This window comes from Poecilia reticulata, linkage group LG12, assembly GCF_000633615.1.
Source record: "Poecilia reticulata strain Guanapo linkage group LG12, Guppy_female_1.0+MT, whole genome shotgun sequence".
In the NCBI taxonomy this organism is placed as follows: Eukaryota; Metazoa; Chordata; class Actinopteri; order Cyprinodontiformes; family Poeciliidae; genus Poecilia; species Poecilia reticulata.
In genome coordinates, this window is record NC_024342.1 from 8,963,932 (window position 1) to 8,976,890 (window position 12,959).

Consider the following 12,959-nt stretch of genomic DNA (forward strand, 5'->3'; position numbering starts at 1 on the left):
ATATATATATCAGAGACAATGACAAATGACAAAAAGCTCCATAATCAGCCACCTGGTTATGAATCTGGTTAACATGAATCACTGGCTAAATGAATGGATGACTGGTTGAATCAGTACAGCTGATGAGCTGTCAGAACCACTGAGGAGTGTATTTTACTTTCCTTTTATTGTTGATGGTTCACTGGTAGCTGCCTCCCGCTGGCCGATCTGCCCAAGATGCTAAATGTTTTAGATGGGCTTCAACAAATAATCCAAGCTATAAAAACTGAAAAAGAGATGAATAAAACACTACTTGCAGTTCTGGCTTTATTGTGTATTTTACATCTGGAAAAAGGTCAAAAGTGCAGCAGTGAAAAGGATATACCTGCTTGAGGTGTCTTTAGAAAGCTTGAATATTCAGTTGCTAAGTGAAATAGTTCTCTACCATTGTTATGCTTTTTCTTGATAAAAAAAAACACACTGACTGAGCAACATCTAAGATCAGGGATTCCTTTCTTTTCATCAGGTTTTATATTTCTGCTCCTGCTACATTATTATCCTTTTTCTCTGACAGTCAAAATATTGTTGAGAATAGTTTTTTCCAGCGAAGCCAAAGTCCAGTATTTTGAAAATGGAAATCTTCTTCTTTTTTCCTTTTGTGACACATATTTTTAGGAGTGTAGCAACAACTAAATGCGATTTTACATGTGGTGACAGAAAAAAAACAACAAAAAAAACCCTTCAGAGTAGATTGCTCTCAATGGTATCGGTCAAGTGAAAACCACCTCTGGCTGAGCTTTTATTCCAAAGTGACCTTTAACCTGTCAGTCCTTGCAGGAATAATTGTTTTCTCTTGGATAAAGAAGACCACATTGCAAGGTCTCATTATCGTTTTTCAGCTCTGGCCCTTTACGAGGAACCTGTCTCCCACTCCCAGTCGATAATGTTGCAGAAGCCGAAGGATGCTTCAGGTTATATTTGCAACGGTCATCAGTAAATAAATGTCACTGGTCGCATCTGAACAGGGATCGTCCATGGTTTGAATGTTCCTTTCTTAAAGGTGAAGGCATGCTAAAGAAAAACACGTCAACCCATACAAAGAGAAACATTAAGACGTCATTCTTAATTGCAGCGCTGCATTCCCCCCCCCCATTTTAAGTGCTTTCATTATCCTGTTACTAAGGGGAAGCCTCTCGGATCTAAATATAGTGACGGAAAATGTCACATATTTTTGCCAGCACAAGTCACAGGACGGCGCGAAGTGCCCACATGTAACTTGAAAAGCCACGTTGAATGGATGTACCTGTGTGGGCGAGAGGAGGTTCAAGTAGAGTGGCCTCATCCAGTGTTTTCAAAAGCACTGACTCATGCAGGAGGTCATCTATAAATTAGCGCTTCAGACTTTCCCCCATACCCCTCTCCTATGTGGTGGAGATGGAAAGAAAAATACGGGGAGAAGTTAAACGGAAGCAGTCTTGTTCGTTGATTCTTTGATCTTTTTCAGGTGCTGCAGGTGTCATTTCTGGCCAAACCATTCAGATCATTTGAGCCTGAAGAGCCCCAAATCAACAACGTAGCCAAACACTTCGCTTCCTTTCTGTTATTGGAAGAACAAATACCCAAAAATGAAGGAAATGAGGAAATACAGATTTACAACATAAATAATAATAAAATGATATTGACCTGATTTTATTATTAAAATTAGCAAGACAAATACATAAAAAAACACATAAAATGAAATAAAAAAAAACTTGTTTCTGAATTTTATTGGCATAATCAACATGCCGTCACAGTTTGCACACAGTCTCTTTTTATCCTTCAGCGTTTCACTGCTAATGTTTACAGTTTCTCCAGGTGCTGCAGTGTCGTTGGAGAGGTCCACGCTGCAGCACCATCACATACGGTTATTCCTATCATGGTAGCGTTGCTGTGGCAACAGCTTCGCACACAAGCTGGGCGGGAAAAAGACTGTATACAACTCTAAAAATATTCCCATTCCGCAAAACAAAAAATGATCAAACGCAGCGCAGACGAAATTCTCTCCCTGTAGCTGTAATCAGTGCGCGTGTGTGTGTTATTTTTTTCCTCAAAAAGCTCAACAGTGATCATTTTCCAGCAGAGAAGAGCTATGTTACTACAGATCTGCATGGGAGTGCATTAGTCAACCAGGCTTAGTGCAGGAGTTTAGACTTTCTGCACGACGCAGCAGCAGGTGTCCCCTACGCGATGGACTCAGAGACCATCGTCCACACCTGGATCAGTCCTTCTGTGGGAATTTGGAGGTCGGACGTTTTCGGTAGTGACGTTGGCCAGAGGTAGGATGCTTGATGTCATAAAAACAAAAATTGTGGAGGAGAGCTCTGTGGACTGACACCGTGGGGTGTCCATGTTGTTTTTCACTGCTCAGGTGAGACAGATTACACAGCTGCTTATGGGTTTGGTTGTTAAGGAATGATGAAAACAACAACAAAAAAAAGTGATTAACAAGTTTGTGCTCAAAATCCATCAGGATGCGTTTAACTTTCCAGATGCTTATGTGTTGTTATGAATCTATTTATCTTGTTCGTTAACATGCCCAGTGCAATTAGTGCTGTAGCTCAGTACTGGTGTAATTGTTGCTACAGGGTAATTATATCAACTTTATATCCCTTAAGCTGAAATAAACCGTGCCAGCCACATTTAGTGTATTTGAAACCCTTGTAAAGCTGCTGTAAAAAGGCTCAAAATAAAATAATTTTTTTTGCAAAACAACTAGAACATTTTTATTGAGAGGAGGGAAACTTTATGTTGAGAAACCATTTTTTCCCCAACTAATGTTATTACTATTGATGCCCAGGCTGTCAATATTCTGCACCACATTTAAAATATTACTCTTCCTGTAACATTTACAAGGTTAGAGCAAACCGCAAGATGGATCCCTGACCTTTTCCAGAGTCACTTCAATTTACTTCACAAGTTTAGTAAAGGATTCAGGTCTAGATTTTATATTAAAAAATGGCAGCTTTTTAAATTAATCTATATTTATTGTTCTGGTCATATGTTCCAGTTATTATTCACTTATTTGTTAATTTTCAGTTTCCTGGATGATCCCAGAATACTTTTATTCAAGCTCTCTGTGTATTTCTTTTGATATCCAGTTGATTAAAAAAAAACAAAAACAAAAAACATTTAATCCTAATATTATTAATTTGTTGTATTGACAAGCTAAACATGAAGTACATCTTGGTTTATTAATGCATATCTCTCTGTGAGCTTGTATGTTTTAGTGTTTTAGTGCTTTTCCCCTGAAACACCAAAGTGACTCCGCAGTGTGATTGATGTCGGGGCTACTTCAGCTTCGTAATTGGAATGGGAGCTAATAAAGGGGCATTCCGTACATGTGCATGTGTGGGCAGAGGAATGAGACAGACAGAGAGATCAGTCTGTAGGACTCACAGCAGCTCTCTGTCTCTGGGTTTCTGCTCATCTCAGTCGAGATGGTTTTGCTCTTTTCACACGTTTCCACGTTTCCTTCACTCTTTGTTGGAGTTTTTCTGCACTCTTAGGTAGAGTTTAGCCTTCAAGTCAACACCGCGACAATATTCTCCCTGCAATGGCAGTCATTTTAAGCTCAGACTTTAGATTAGTAGCAGAATCTGCATAGACACACACACACATGCACCCGCACACACACACACACACACACACACTTCTAAATCACTTCTAATCTCTTAGGTTTGCACTTTGCCTTTTCCCCTCACGTAAATTCTCTCCTAGAGAAAAGTTTTGAAGATTATTTATTAATTCTGCTCGAATTCATCTTTTGTTTCGGAGCTGCATGGCCGTGTGGCTCTTCTTATCTCTTTTTGCTCTCTTTGCTTGTGTGTTCTCTGACAAAATTATGATTAAAAAACACAAACTTCATTGTAATTTATGCGATCTTTGTGTGACAGGGTGACGCAAAGTGGCACATAATTGTGAAAAGGAAGGCATAATGACACAGAAGCATACGTTAATTTAGTATTTATGTCTTTGGCATTAAATTATATTTTTAGGGATTTGACATCTCACTTTTTAGGAAATTTAGCATTAGATTTAGACCCACAGTCTGCAGTCATACATACAATGGAATGGTCTATATTAAATCATATTCCTCTTTTATACTAACCTAGTCAAACTTCAGACCTACCTCCAATTCAAAATTTGTGGCAGGACTTTAACATTTACTTTCAGCTAAAGTCTCGATATTGCAAAGAAAAATCTGGAGAAAAAAATAATTGCAGGTGCAATTGCAGCCACTGGATGTGGGAAGAGGAATCCACCATGTACAATTTTTAATTTGCTACAATTTGCAGACATTTATTTGCAAAACAGCTTAAAAACTACACATGCTGTCAAGATCAAAATAAACTTTATCATTCACAGGGGAAATGTTGTTTTACAGCCAGAAAATAATAAAGAATATTATAATAATATATATAAATATATAAGTGAAATGTACAAAAATAATGTTCATAATAATAACGCAAATTTAAACTAATTCCATCTCCACTTGGGCTTATCAGGTTGGAGGGTTAGGGTTAAGTTAAATTTTTAGTGAAGTTAACACTAACAGGGGTAAATTAATATTTGTACCTTATTGTATTGCACTTCATCACCACTGTGAGCCAATAGCAGCAACCCGTAATTTTCCTTCTTGTCCATATATGCACTATTTACATTTGCCTTTCACATAAAATCTCAATACTAAATAAATAAAAAGCACTGTATCCGTCAACTATATATGGTAAGTATATAAATAAATACTGCTGTAAAGAAATTATAATTTTATTACATCTGTAGATGTTGATTTTGTTTTGAATGACGTTCTAAGCAAAACGGGTTATAGTTTCTGATTTGAGCAAAACGAATAATGTTCTCTTGTCTCAAGAAGTCTTGACAAGTTAAGTGGTTGCATAATAAAATAATTAGTCTTTTTTTTCTTTTCTTTTTAATTTCCTTCAGGCTAAATCCTTCTACTGAGCTGCAACAGCTGCTCTTTGATGGCTTATTTCAAATTGCATGATCCACAGTTACCCCGCCTTTTAATTGGGAAGAAAATAAGACACGGATAATTACCCAACTCTCCTTAGGCAAGATGATTTGAAAAGCAGCAGGATGAATATTCAAGCTGTTTTCCCGTCTCTGTTTAGTAAAACCATCCATGTGCCCTGCATCTTTCTATTTATTTATTTTTTTAGCCGATTCTCATCTGACATTTGTCACTCTTGTTTCCTGTCAGGGTGCAGGTGGAGTTTTATGTGAATGAAAACACCTTCAAGGAGCGTCTGAAGCTTTTTTTCATCAAAAACCAAAGATCAAGTAAGTGGGCCATGAAGCGGGGTGTTTTTTAACGCGCCTGAAATGTTTCTTAGTGCATTAAAATGGACTGTTTTGGGCCAAAACTGTTTAACTGAGAGCATTTGCAGAAGCCGCAGCAAGGAGAAACTGCTCTGATTTATCTCTCGTCTTCAGGCCTCCGGATTCGTGTGTTCAACTTCTGCCTGAAGCTGCTAACATGTCTGCTGTACATCATCAGAGTGATGACGGACAGACCCGGTCAGGGCACAGGCGGCAACCACAGCTCAGTGCAGCAAAACGCTCCAAATGGCAACAACAAATGGTTAGTTCACACCAAGAGATGGGTCTTAGTTGGGTTAATCGCAACAATGACACACACATTTCTCTCTATTTGCACACTTTATGAAATTCATAGCAAGTAAAAAGAGAATAATGTGACTTAAATGATAATGAAGTGCAAAGACGTGACTGAACTTAGTGGATTGGGGGTCATTATGATGAAGGATAGGTCATATTATTGTTAAATAATGATTAAATTCATTTCAACAACAGTAGTTTGCTTTCATGTCACGGGGAAGCCTGTAAACTGGCATCGTTTTGGTGATACTGGAACTTGGGTTACCTCACTTCGTTTGCTAAATCGATTGATGTTTTGAATAACAGTCTTTTTTTTTTTGCCTGGAGGAAGCACATGCGGAGGCAAGACTCTTTCAAAAATACAAGCAAGAAGATTTTAAAGCAATTTTGAAAGTCGCTTAAATCCTGTATGAAACAACTTTACAAAAATGTCATTTTAACTAAACAATGCTGAGGAATTTTTACTTTAGGTGACATTTATGAAACTGGTGCCTTTGCCTCACTAAAGTACCAAACTACGGTATATCTACATACACTTTTCAGCTTCTGTTTCCATTTTGTTTTAATTTCTCTTCATCGTTGCGTTGCAGTGTCGACTGCCAGTGGAATGGATCAGTGCAGGACAGAGAAATTAACTGGTGAGATTGCATCTGCTGTCTAATTTTTAGCTGTTATTTTATTGGTTAATTTGGTACAATGTATTTTCATTTCTGATAAAGTGTTGTAGAGGAATATAATTATACTAAAAGGCATATTGTTGGTTGATTCACATTAATATATGTTTTTACAGAAAAGAAATGTACTGTGTCAAAATGTACTGGGTCAATCTGACCTAGAAGTCAGAAAGGAATTCAGATTGGAGAAATGTGAAATAAACAATCACCAGTGAGGGAAAGGTTAAGTTGTTGTGCAAGAAACTTCTGGCAAACGTCTTTCCCTGCTTGCGTGCGAAGAAGTCGGACAGGACTGAAAAAGAATCTTTGTTTGGACAGATAAGAATTAACAATTTAACTAATGATCTTCTGATGGAGCAGATTTAACTTTCAGGAGGTCAGCCCCTGAATTCTCGGAACTTCCAACACACATCCAGTGTAAGACGGAGCCAGAAGCGAGGTTCAGTAACGCCATTGGTCAGAAGCTTTCCAATACACAACAGTAGGGCTGGAATGGTATAAAAACTCGATGTCAGAAGTAAGAGACAAGACATTTTGGATTCTGAGACGAAGAAAATGAGACGATGAAAATGTAATGTGTGAATCCGTAGATGTGTATTAAATGTCTTCCTGTTTATCTATGAGCAGAGAATGGAGTTTGTGTATCGTTTCTTATTTCATGAGTTTAGCACCTTTAAATTCCTCTATAAAATGGTGACCCCGACGTGATTTGAACACGCAACCTTCTGATCTGGAGTCAGATCAGAAGGTTGCTTTTTGGTAGCCCTGCCAAAGGTCTGCAAAAACTATAAGTGCACTTATTTTGAAGTACAAAACAAAATCCCAAATTAAGAAAACTATAGTTTGTAACATAGGAAGTAGTACTTCACCCATTTTACTTTATATAATACGACACTGTTTTTCATAGCCACTCTTTAAAACTGTAAAGAATAAGGAACGTTCACGTAAAGAACATGTCTGGTAATATTCATACGTCTAGAAATAACCAGAGAGAAATGGCTAATGACCTAAACTTGCCCCCATCAGAAAAATTGTAGTTTAACACAGCTAGAACTGTGGCAAATGAAATCGGATGAGAACCCAAATGATTTTGCCACCATGCACACATAGCAGCAGGGTATGGGAGTAAAAAAAAAAAACAAAAAAAACTTCAAAGTGTTCTGCTAGAAAATTGCAGCAATAAGTGGGATCTTGGGGGTCAGCGAGTCTCCATATCAACCATTCCAGTATATCTACATGGCAATCAAGTTTAGCAGGCATTGCAGGGAAAAAAAAGTTTATTTTCTGCTGACAGGTTTTGTTAAATACTACATTTACTGAAACCGCTCGCTTTGATCCGATGTGTCACAGATTGAGCCTTTCAGCAATAGACTCTCCAGGTGGGTTCTTGTGTAATCGATATGTAGAAAAGCATCACTATTGGTAGGTTCGGTGGAGGATCTGTCATGCTTTAGGGTTGCGAAGTTCTTGGGAATCTTCTGAGATGCTGAAATGTGAGGACATTCTAAACTTTGAAGCTGTTTTTGCACGTCTTTGCAAAGGGATGCCAAAGAGTGTTGGGGGTGTTAAATAAAAGTTTTGTCTTTTATTCAACTCAGATCCTGTTATTTTGAGTTCTGAATGTAAACATGGCTCTCTCTTTGTTAGGGACTTGATCTTCTGGGTGGAGAGGAAAGCTCCGGTCTGGGCCATTCAAGTGAGTCACAACAAAATCAAGAGCAAAAAGCATTCTACCTAATCAGTGCTTGTGCCTAACATGTCGCTGTCGTTATGAATTTACCAGTTATGTTTATTCTTTGCTTTGTTTAGGTGATTGTGGCCATAATCAGTTTCCTGGAGACCATGTTGCTTATGTATCTGAGCTACAAGGTGAGCTGGAGACGCAATGGAATAAAAACACACTTGGCGGTCCTGCATGATTAAGGCATTCTGTACAATTAATCGCTTTCACGGCATAAGACTGACAATCCGTAAGTGGTGCAATTAGCCCCAGTCATTTGTCACAGCAACAGTAAGGATCTGCGCTAATTACAGGATCTGGTTGAGGTGAGGAAGTAAGTGGTTGATGAGGATGACAGACTGTGATGGAAAAAAAAAAAAAAAAAAACTGAATCTGTGCTGTGACTCACACTCATTTGTGTGGCTGCAGATGAACAACTGAAAATGCTTGTGCATGTTTTACTTATTTATTATTTATTTTTCTTTTATCTAGGGGAACATTTGGGAGCAGATATTTCAGATTTCCTTTCTTCTGGAGATGATCAACACAGTTCCTTTCATTATTACAGTAAGAATTTTAGCTGTTCCTAAAATACTCATTATCTGTCCTGTCAGAAGGTATCACTGCTGTTGGTTGTCTGCTTTAATGAGTCATAGTCTGTATAGATATTTATCACTATGAATGAACAAGACAAAATGTGTGGGATTAGTAAGGCTCGCTGCATCTTGCCTACAGACGACCATTTATGACAACGCCCTGATAGTCAACATTAAAAACTATGTGCATGTCTTAAATTGATTTTAACATTGTTTATAGAAATAGGTCATAATTAAGTTTATTCTGAAAGAGCAAAGTTTAGCTGTAATATTTTAATTTTGCCAACATTTTTCTATGACTAGAAGAAATATTAATGTTTTGACTTGAATCTGAGGAATCTAAGGAACCGATTAAAGATTAGGGTGATGGCAAAGATTCCTTCCAACTTTAAACATTTTGAGCTCATCACCAATAATAAATTATAGAAACATGTAAAAAAAAAAGCTGGTTACCAATCAAAAAAAAAGTTTGATTGGTGTAAAACAAATAAAGATTTCTCCACTGATTATCAAGATTATACTTTTTCACATGCATTTTTAAAACAAAATGTATATAAATTAAGTGATTTCCTTTTTGAAAAATTAATATTGCATTTTATCGCTTTATTATTATTTTTTAGACGCTCTCCTCAGTTTTTATTAGACTTCTTTGTTCAACTAGCAGCTTAAATAAGGTCAGAAAATTGTGTATTTCAGTCTGAGCAAAGTGGAAAAGGAAAAGTGTTGTAATCAAGGAGAAAAAAATGGGAATTATTCTACATTTCTCTCAAATGTGTTGTTTTTATTGCACAAGACGTCTGTCTCTCCTTTTAGATCTTCTGGCCTTCAATAAAGGACCTCTTCATTCCTGTGTTTCTCAACTGCTGGCTGGCTAAGTGTGCGCTAGAAAACATGATTGTGAGTGGATTCCATATTCTTAAATGTGTCGGATGATGACTGTTTAGCTAAGAGGATCGGCGTTTTACTGCAGTGTTTTCTTCGAGGCACTTCATGCTCACTCTAATTCACAAGTAACAGATTCTTTCTCTTACTCCTCCTGACTTGTGTGTACAGTGAGAAATGACACACAGGGATTTTTGCCTGTAGCGTGGATTACTTACGTAAGATAGTCAGATATGATACCAGTTCTTCATCTGATGTTGTTCATTGCGTTGCAGAATGATGTCCACAGAGCGATCCAGAGGACGAACTCGGCAATGTTCAACCAGGTCATCGTTCTCATCTGCACCCTGCTGTGTCTCGTCTTCACTGGGTAAGGCTTGTTAGTGCGCGCTGTTGGAAACATAAAAATAGGATGCAGAACGTGAAGTAAACAACACAAAGGAACGATGAATCAAAGAAAGTAACGAGAGAGAAAAAAACACAACTGGGTAAAATAGTTGCTACGCATCTTTTTAAGTTTTGTGGGTAAGTTGGGGGAAAAGAAAGTTTTCTCAAGCAATATTCTAATGTTATATTATTACAGAACAAATTGAATGTTTACATGGTGCAGCTCTGTTTATTCTTGCCATACAGTCCTCTGTATTAAGTATTGCTCGCAAGGTCTTGCCATACCAGTTTATTCCTCTGTATTTACTTTAGTTTCTTAGTTTATTCTTGCATTTTGTTCTCCATTCATTTCCATTTAGTTTCCTTTGATTAGTTTTATCGTCTCTTGGTTTATTACTATGTCCACTTTAGTTTCTTTCCTGTTGCTACATTTATTTTATCGTTTATTCACCACCAGTAATCTTCACTGGTAAGCTTCGGATTCTCTGTTTTTATTCCATAATTCACATCTAGTTTGTCTCTCCGTTTTATCCGTTTTTTGTCGTCCCGCTTCTCCTGTTTCAGAGTTTTGCACAATGTGCGCGTCGTTTTTTTTTTTAACCCTCTATGGTGCGCAGCGTTCGGGAAACGTATCGATGGGGAAAAGGCAGACTGACATAAACCTTTTAAAACAACGGAAACAATTTCTGTATTCTGATTATTGAAATTTAAAAGTGCTGTGTGGTTCTATCACCCCCGTTTCACACCGGACCACTTACAGCACCGGTGTTAACGCTATAAAATGAACGCTCTCTATCGTGGTATCACCCATGGATTTCGTTATTTAAATGGGTTCATTTTTCAGAGGGACACAAAGTCAGGTTATTGTGATTTTAGTAATTACATGTTTATAAGAGCGATTTTCTGTTGTCCTTCCATGGAAGCGTGCAGCTTTCAAACGGAAATAAAACACTTTTTAATGTAAGTTGTTGCTTTGACATGATCAAAGAACTGACAAAACATATATACAAAAATTCTCAATAAAACATAAAATATTTGAAAATCAGACACCAGACAAAGTGAATGACAGCAACGTCATCAGCCGGTGTAACGCTGACCTGATGTGGTGAAGCTAGCAGGACGGCGGAGCTGCGCCAATAACAGAAACACTAGAAGGAGAGCTGCCATCCATACCGTTGCAGCTAAGCATGTTTTAATGTTGCAAAATACAGTTTTAGCAAGTTGCTCAAAGTCTAAACTGGTATTGTTGTGATTGTAACGTGTAAAGTTTACCTTCTACCAAACGCCCCCCAAAGGACTTCCAGCGCCCCCCTTTTGTAAAAATTTCCGCCAGCACCCCCTGCCATCCTCTGAACGCCACCCGGGCGGCGGTAGCGCCCACGTTGAGAACCGCTAATCTAACTACTACTTTATCAAACAGGAAAAATTTACAAAGATGTCCTGGTCATCAACTTGAGACAATTCATAAAACACACTAAAAAACAACACATAACTTTGCATGTAAAGGTCAGAGGTCACTTCACTTAAATAAACTCTCTAGAAGACACTCAATAATTTCTTTTTTGCCAGTATTCAATGAGTTTGCTGTTTAGGCATATTAGGGTTGGCAAAAATTATTTAGATAAAGTTTCTTTTTTTAAAATGGCTTATATTTAATAAAATATTAACATTCTACAAAATTACAAAAATGATTTGTTATTTTGACCCATTGCTCCTGACAGAATACATGAAGCTGAGAAAGGAAAGAAATCTTTCCAGCTTTAAGCTCATAGCGATGACCACAACAAAAACATCGCCTTTGTTGTTCTTCAGCCACTTTCTAGCAACTTTTGGTTGTATATTCACTCATTGTCGATTTACATGACCCAATGTCTGGTGATGGTGCTTCATTTTCTAACACTCGTAATTATTCTCCAATTTTGAGAATTGATCAGACACGTCAACAGCCATGACAGCATCATTTGGGCTTTGAGGTATCATTATCTTAATATGTAAAGTAATTTAAAAAGTAGTGGAAATAATAATAATAAAAAAGAAAATCTTTATCTCATTATTCTAGCATTCAGCAGAAATGAAAATGCTTTTTGTAAACCAAACTGTCCTAAAACAAGAAATGTCTTATTTAGCGCCATAAAGAGAGAGAAAAAAGTAAATATATCTAAACGTGGTTTTCAACTGGAACCTCTGCATCTCTGAAACTTTGCTCACTTTAATTAAATGAAGCGCTGTGGTTGCATTAGAGAAAATGTCATATTTATATCCATTATAACAATGGCTAATGGCCCTAGATTCTATTAGCCCAAAGCTGTTTGCAATATAAAGTCTGTATGAGAAAAAAAATGCTTTTTAGTGAAACTTGTGGTTATTTTAGTGCAGTAGAAAAAAGGATAAAGTGACTCATTGTTCTAAACCTTATAACTTTTCCAAGCGATAGAGTTTCACAAGCAGCAGTTAGTTAACCTGACTTAAAAAATAATTCTGGAATGAAGACTTGTTTTCGAGGTTAGACACACATACGAATTGCTCTTCCTTTTGGTTGTAATGTATTTTCACCTCAGATGTATCTGCGTTTTCATTGAATCAGAGTGAAAATACTTCACGTCTTTTAAAGTCAGCTGCACTGAAAACATTCACTTGATTTGTTGATTTAAAATAACACTAAATGTGATTCCAGTCACATGTTCTTGATTTTGTTGAGAGATATTAGCCAGAGCAGCACCTGGAGCTCTCTGTGAAGAGACTTTTTTCTGTCTTTTGTCTTACTAAGTATTTTTGGTCTAGTTTCGAGGGCAAGTATCTATATTCAAAATAAGACTAGACTAACTTGCAAGTAACTTTTCAGCAAAATATGGGAGCTTGCTTTAAGTAAATTCCTTAGCATTGATAAAGAACCTACTGGTCTCACTGGCTGATTATTTTACTTAAAACAACAGATTTTCCCCATTTTATAAGTGAAATAATCTGTGATATTACCGTATTTTCCGCACTATAATGCGTACCTTCAACGAATGGCCTATTTTGAAACTTTTATTTATATATATATTT

The 12,959-nt window shown here is 37.1% G+C and overlaps 1 protein-coding gene across 2 annotated transcripts in view; it reads left to right on the forward strand.

Annotated features, from left to right (window-relative positions):
• The window catches only part of kcnt1a (potassium sodium-activated channel subfamily T member 1a), a 37,923-nt gene that overhangs the window by 5,586 nt on the left and 19,378 nt on the right, over window positions 1–12,959 (forward strand). The window contains exons 1-9 of one of the 2 annotated variants that reach the window (XM_008423691.2): window positions 1,974–2,294; window positions 5,240–5,319; window positions 5,473–5,620; window positions 6,246–6,293; window positions 7,977–8,025; window positions 8,139–8,198; window positions 8,542–8,616; window positions 9,459–9,542; window positions 9,803–9,897. In XM_008423691.2, the coding sequence (XP_008421913.1) occupies window positions 2,206–2,294; window positions 5,240–5,319; window positions 5,473–5,620; window positions 6,246–6,293; window positions 7,977–8,025; window positions 8,139–8,198; window positions 8,542–8,616; window positions 9,459–9,542; window positions 9,803–9,897 (728 nt within the window). In that variant the 5' untranslated portion in view covers window positions 1,974–2,205. Of the gene's footprint in view, window positions 1–1,973; window positions 2,295–5,239; window positions 5,320–5,472; window positions 5,621–6,245; window positions 6,294–7,976; window positions 8,026–8,138; window positions 8,199–8,541; window positions 8,617–9,458; window positions 9,543–9,802; window positions 9,898–12,959 lie in introns of those variants that run through there. The other variant, XM_008423690.2, reaches the window with a different exon arrangement.